The 7,235-nt window shown below is 35.8% G+C and overlaps 1 protein-coding gene across 1 annotated transcript in view; it reads left to right on the forward strand.

Annotated features, from left to right (window-relative positions):
* Positions 1-6,794, forward strand: part of HPSE (heparanase) — a 34,212-nt gene extending 27,418 nt beyond the window's left edge. The window contains exons 11-12 of the mRNA XM_025998032.2: positions 349-495; positions 5,243-6,794. Of these exons, the coding sequence (XP_025853817.2) occupies positions 349-495; positions 5,243-5,402 (307 nt within the window). The 3' untranslated portion in view covers positions 5,403-6,794. The remainder of the gene's footprint in view (positions 1-348; positions 496-5,242) is intronic.
* Positions 6,795-7,235: the final 441 nt, after the last annotated feature.

The following is a 7,235-nucleotide window of genomic DNA, read 5'->3' on the forward strand; positions in this document are numbered from 1 at the left end:
GCATGGTTTATGATTTGAATTCATAGGAACACACAAAATTTGCTTTTTATTATTTAACTTTCCTATGTTTGAACAGGGTTGGGCTGACCAGCTTCCTGGCAAGTCCACCTGGCAAAGCATCAAAGATCCCAAAATGCTCTAACCCAGAAAATGGTAGCATGTGGAGCAATAGTTTCAATCATATTTTCAAATAGGACCATATCAGTCATCAACTGTAATCATGAAAGGAAGGATAAAAGGAGGGCCCATCATCATAGACACCAATACTTAGTAACCATGATTATGTTTGTAATTGCTTTTAATTGCTTAAGTTAAATATTTTTATTGAGTTAACCCATTTGCTTTTAGCCCAAGGTATAAAGAAGGAGATTTAACTCTGTATGCCTTAAACCTCCATAATGTCACCAAACGCTTGCAGTTGCCGTATCATCTATTTGACAAACAAGTGGACAAGTATCTCATACAACCTCTAGGACCTGATGAGTTACTTTCCAAGTGAGTGATTTTCCTTTTTCACTTCAAACTTTCACCAAATTGATTGATGTTTATCAGAATAGAGAGTGTTGATAGGAAGAAAAAAAAAGTCAACTACTTCAGGTTCTAACAATTCTTAATGTTCGGGAAATTTATATATGAATATTTATCAATACAGGTATAACTCACCCAGAGTCCTAAGCAGAAGGATATGAACACAAATTAGCCGTTCTCTTACAGAGTAGTTTGCATTTCAGAACAATTTGATATGTCAATGCCCTCAAAGCATTTAAATTATTTGCTCTACAAAACTTGTAATTCTTGGTAATACAGTCATTAAAGCAAAACATACCTATGTATAATTGCTACTAAGAGCATTGGGGTTGGCGTACATATTACACCATGTGAGTTGAGTGTGATTCTCTTACAGTGTTAAAGCAGTGTTTTTATTTGGATAGAGTAAGAAAAAAATGTCTAGGAGCGTAGCTGTTAGGTGGATTATTTGAAGTTAGTTGTCACACATTTTAGTTTTAAAAGCCAGTCATTGGTTATGTCTTATAAAATACCGTATTCAACAGAACACCCAAAAATGACCATGAGCCTTGAAGAGGCATGCATGCAAACTGTAAGATTCTGTGTTGGGAAGGAGCTCTTTTCATCATGACTATTCTCACATTGGAGCAAAAAAATAAGAATCTCCAAAATTCTCACCATCTTCTCCCATCTTTGCAAATGCTGTATGAGAGATGTTTTCCACAATAATCAGCATCAGAACCTGAAAAAGGACAGTAAGCATGCTTTCCCCAAAGACCTGCATTCCATAGACAAACATCATTAACGTTGGATTCCAGTCCTTGTTTTTTTCCCTATGCTTTATTTTACAACTGTAATCATACAACCTCTAATGGGAAAGAGGGGGTACCCAGGAATGTCTTTCCATACAAAGCCTTTGTAGACGTTTTTATGGGCTGCATGTTTTGTAAAATTACCAAGGTTTACTTAACCCATTTTCTTGCCATTTTAATCATTTTCCGCCCTAATGTAAATAATGCATATTTCGTTAACAGATACTTTTTCTATTTGGGCTCTGACTTTCTGAAATGGATATTTTTACGTCTGATGCTGATATTTGTGTCTGATGCTGACAAGGAAAAAGCTTTTCTTAAATAATTGAATAATAGTTGTAGAGTTGGAAAAGCATAGAGATATTTTAGTCCAACCTTCAATGGGGAGTTCAGGCCATTCAGCTCTGCTTGATTCCTCCTCTGCTGGATCGGCCAGCCTCTCCAGGCAGGCAGCCATCCTCTCTGGTGAGGGGAAGGTGAGCCTCTCTCTTGCCTTTCATCTGCTGTTTTTGGTTCTGTCCTCAAGAGCAGAGGTCGGAAACTACACCTCATGCCTGTGTACAAGTGGGTTTAGGGGGCTTTTTTCCCCTCTTTTTTCCTACTAGGGGAGGTTGGCATGCACTCTGTGTTAATTTTTATGTTTACAAAGTTGTCAACATTTAAAAATTGATAACTACAAAAATATCTGGATTTCTAGCTTTTCTTTAAAAATATATATTCTAGGGGCACCCAAGTGGCTCAGTGGTTGAGCATCTGCCTTTGGCTCAGGTTGTGATCCCGGGGTCCCAGGATCGAGTCTTTCATCAGGCTCCCCACAGGGAGCCTGCTTCTCCCTCTGCCTGTGTCTCTCATGAATAAATAAATAAAATCTTAAAAAATAAATAAATAAAATCTTAAAAAAAAAAAAAAAGATATTCCAGGGGCGCCTGGATGGCTCAGTTAGTTAAGTATCCAACTCTTAGTTTTGGCTCAGGTTATAACCGAATCCTGGCTCAGCAGGGAGTCTGCTTGGGATTCTCTTCTCCCATCTCCCTCTTTCTTTCCCTCCTCCCTCTCTCTCTAAATAAGTAAATAAATAAATATTTTTTAAAATTTAAAGACAGGTATTCTGGAACTCTGGGCTTGTTTTCCCAAGTAGATGGAGTTGAATTGGGGTTGTTTACTTTACACAGGTTCTTCTCAGTCCCTCCATGACCCTGTTATCTCTGAGACCTGCCCTACTGCACTTACACATATAAATTCCTTGGCTTTGTGAGCACTTGAGTTCACTATCCTTAATGTGTAATGATGCCAAATATCTAATTTTCTCCAGTGTAACTCCAATAGCTGCAGGACAATTAGATTGATCTCTCCAGGTTTAATGTGCCCAATTTCTTTAATGATCCTTTTCTTTGCTGTATTTATCAGACCCTGTTGCTTTCTGATCATACATTTCATGCTTAATAATGGAGAACTGGTGAAATTATGGATCATGTTTTATTACCCTAAGTTCTCTTTGATGAGTATCCATTACTTACACTTTTCTCTTTAAAATGCTGCAAAAAATAAAATAAAATGTTGCAGAAGTATTCCAGATAAGTTTGATGAGTGTAATTGTGTAATTGCCATTTTTAATGTTAAATTTGTGAAATTTTAATGTTTAATTTGTGAAATTTTTAATGTTAAATTTGTGAACAGTTACAAACTTGTTCATTCTAATGACCTCAGAGGCTTAAACAATGATCATCTTTCAAAAAAACATTCTTCAGTTGAACAACTTGTATAGTGTCTACAGATGGTCCTGTGTAGTAGGCATTTAGTAAATATCTGAGAGAATATTTTTAACATAAAAGCAGTATTTTATACTTATCTCAGATAAATTTTGCCCAGCATCCCTAATTCAGATTCCTCTTGCTTGCTAATTCCTTTCAGCTCTATTTCATCTGAAACTTGACAAGCATGTCTTCTATTTCTTGTCATCATGTTACTGACTTCAAAATATGAAACAGGATACTACCCTCTAATAAAACCTACCCTCACTTACCCAGCCCAGTGCAAAAATAATCAACATGCTTTCAGCTTTCCTCAATGTATTGATAGCATCCTTTAGCTATTTTTACAGCTAATTAAACAATGTAGCCAGATGGTCTTGGGTATTATCTTGCCCATGTTTCATCATTTGAACCCATGGCACTATTAATTTACAATGATGAGATTTACCTTTAAGCCCTGTGGCCTCTCCTAAAGTGTTTCTGAAATTTGTTCAGGTACTCTTGAAAATGTTTTTCAATTTCTTGCAGAATAGCTCTTACTACTAGCATTTAGAAGTATTTTCAAGGCCTATTAATGTTTGTGGTTTCCTGATGGTGGTCATGGCCTTTCCTCCCCCATCCCATCTAAAAATGGATGTGATATAGGCACTAAAACAAAACTCATGCTCATGTGGACCAAGTGTAAATGCAGGGCAGGCTTGGTAGCCTCTAGCATCATCATGGTTATCTTATTAAATCTGTTGGTACATAACCAGAGCTGGGCATCTAACCAAGTTTAAATGGAAATCAATTTTTCTGCTGACTGATACTTAGTGAGGATAAAGTTTGAGAGATGTTTAAAAAGGAAAATTAAAATAATTCTAAACTGGAAACAACCAAATGTCTAACACTAGACAATTACTAAGCTAATATGCTCACACAGTGGAATACTGTACAGCTATTAAAATGATGTAGTAGATGTGTGTGAGCAAATGTTAAGATGTGTTAAGGGAAAAAGAATCAAGTTTTGAGAGATTATATACTGTATGATTGTTTTTGTTTAAATGAAAATATGCATGTATATACATAAAAGAGATGAAAAGATGGAGGAATATACATCAAAATATTAAAAATGGTTATGATGAATTAGAAGGTTACTTTTGTTATATTTATTCATCAGAATAATGATAATAGATAATACTTTTTCAGTGTTACTATATTCAAGAAACTCCTGTAAGTGTTCTATATATATTACATGTATTACATATAGGACGTACATATAACTCTGACATTAACTAATTTCAACAACAAATTTTTTTCCTGTTGGAAAAACGTCAGAATGTAAAAAGTGCTTGAGAAAAAGATTATAGAAATATAAGATGTTTAGAATTATGGAATTAACTTATCAGTGGAACTAAAAGCCGGCTAAAGGTTTTCATTATAAGCTCTTATTTATATTGGATTTATTGCTGTGAACCTACATTAATTTGACTTAAATAATAATAAATACACATAAAAATAATACTTGTCCTTAAAATATTTTTCACATTTTTGACTCAGTTTTAAATTTGAATTCCAACAGTAGAACACAAAGAAAACATACATTTTTGGGGAATCTGTGGTTCAGTGAAACAGAATTATTTTTGTTTCACTCCAGCAATATATATTCTACCAAAATATCTTAACAACATAAGATATGCAAATGAATGCATATCACCTGGGGGAAGGGGACTTAGAGGATTTATGGGCATAGTTATAAGGAAGTTTCACTGCCATTTTTAACGTTAAATTTGTGAAATTTACATCCCATTCTATATATCTATTTGCCTTGTATAAAAAAACATTTTCAATTATTTACCAGCAAATCAAATTGCCACAAATCTAGAAGTTATGTCACGTTTGTCCTTTTGATACCTCCGTCATAGTGTCTAGTATAGATTATGTGTGTTCCATTTTCTGTAAAAGGCCAGATAGTATTTCAGGCTTTGCGGGCCATATGGTCTCTGTCACAATGACTCAGCTCTCCCAGTATAGCTTAGAGATCATCTGGGTCAAACATTTACCCAATATAGACAGAAATACAAGTTATATAATACAAGCTGTCACAAGTTTTTTTGATCTTAAAACAATGTCACGACTTTTGTAGAGCACACACAACTAGGGCTAACTTAGATGTATCTTTCCCCTTTACAGATCTGTTCAACTCAATGGTCAAACTCTGAAGATGGTGGATGATCACACCCTCCCGGCTTTAACAGAAAAATCTCTCCGCCCAGGGAGTTCACTGGGCTTGCCAGCTTTCTCATATGGATTTTTTGTGATAAGAAATGCCAAAGTTCCTGCTTGCATCTGAAAAGGAAAAGCCTACACTAGCCCCGAGATTGAAATTTTCAAATGTATTGATAAGAGGAAAACAAAATCCAAGCTATAGGAAGGCAAGCAGATATATTACAAATCAACTAGCGAGGGCTTTAGGGCCACTGGGATACTCTCAGTGCTAGATTTAATGGAGTCTTTTGTTCTAAGTAGACCACTGCTAATAATACCTTGCGCCAAACACTACACTTAGTGCTTTGCATGTTCTATTTTTATTTAAGGTTATTAAAAAGGTATATGGGTGCTCTCAATACAGCCAGGAGGCAAGTAAGTGAAGGCTATATGATTAACTTTAAGAAAGTGCTTAGTTATTTTTATTTTAAAAAACAGTTATTAAAAGGTAGCAGGAATCTATTCTATACGCTCTCTCTATGGAATCTACGGCCACAATCTTCAAATTGCCTATACATGAGAGACAGTCTCTTCGCACCTAAACAGGCAGCTAGGTTCAACTGCTGCTTCTCTTCTCTCTGTTCTTTGTCAACAATGCTGTGTGAGAGGACAGATGGTTAGAAGTGACAGTACAAGAAAAAAAGAACAATTCAGAGGGACTGGATTATGTAAACTTGAAATGAAATTTTAAAGTGACTATAAAAGAAATTGACTCCCCAAAAGGAGAAATACATTATAACCACCTGTTAATATTTACTTTTCATCTACCTTTAATTCTTGTTTTAGTTGGGAAACTTTTGGCTGCAAGTAGCAGAAAACCCTGATTCAAATGGCTTAAACCATCAGGACATTTATAAACCTACATAATAAGAAGTTCAAGTAGGGAGGAACCAGCACCTTTCCATCTCTCTGCTCTGTCACATTTAGCATTGGCTTCATTCTCAAGCTCATGCCTGATGGCTGGAGTTATTCCATGGACCCATTCAGACCCGGCAGCAGTCAGAGAAAGATGAGCAACTTTTTTTCCTCTCCTTCATAGACTTGAAGAATCCTTTCTCAGAGGGTCTCTCAGTAGACCTAGTGGACCTTTCCTCATGTTTCCTCATGTCTTATTGGTCAGGAATGGGTCACATGGCCATTCTCCCCATCACTATCAACATCAATGAAATCCCTATAATTGTCTCCTAGTAATCTTTTGGAATGGACAGGGTGTTTGGAAGTCTGTGGCACTGACAACCATAGTTCTGTGCTTTTATCACTGACGGAAGGTATTATTTTCTCCTGTATCTTAATTTTTAGAAATATAATTCTCTTTATATTCATGCCTGCTATGAATATTGTCTCAATTAAATTTAAGTACATATATAAGGAACTAAAGACAGAACCTAGAGTTTGGATGCTTCGATACCCCTAAATTTTATATATAAGTAGTTTTTATATTTTCACATTGGAAATAAAGTAATTTTTATAACCTCAATATTGCATGATTACTCTTTTAATAAAACTTAAGCCTGGGGGGGAAAAAACCTTAAGCCTGCAGATCCCTACATTTGCAAGCCTTACTTTCCTTCAGCACTGTTAACACCTGCTACCTTTATCTGTCCTTGCTGCCTCCTGCACACAAGAGCTGACCTTGAAGCAAAGAGATAATCAGGTACAAACACAATTTCCTCCCTCATCAGGTAGACTCAATCATGATCAAAGTCCTGTCCCATCTATTTTTCTTTTCCCTGTCCCCTCTATCACTTAATAAATGTAAAGCCTGATTTATCACTGGTATTATTATAACCATCTCTTAATTGTTCTCTGACTTTGCTTAAAATTTTTAAATGGCTCCCCATTTCTTATAGTCACAGTAAGGTGCTCCACCTGCCTCTTTCTTCAGCCTTAACTCTTATTCTTGCCAAGAATTCTCTTC

Source organism: Vulpes vulpes, chromosome 4, assembly GCF_048418805.1.
Source record: "Vulpes vulpes isolate BD-2025 chromosome 4, VulVul3, whole genome shotgun sequence".
In the NCBI taxonomy this organism is placed as follows: domain Eukaryota; kingdom Metazoa; phylum Chordata; class Mammalia; order Carnivora; family Canidae; genus Vulpes; species Vulpes vulpes.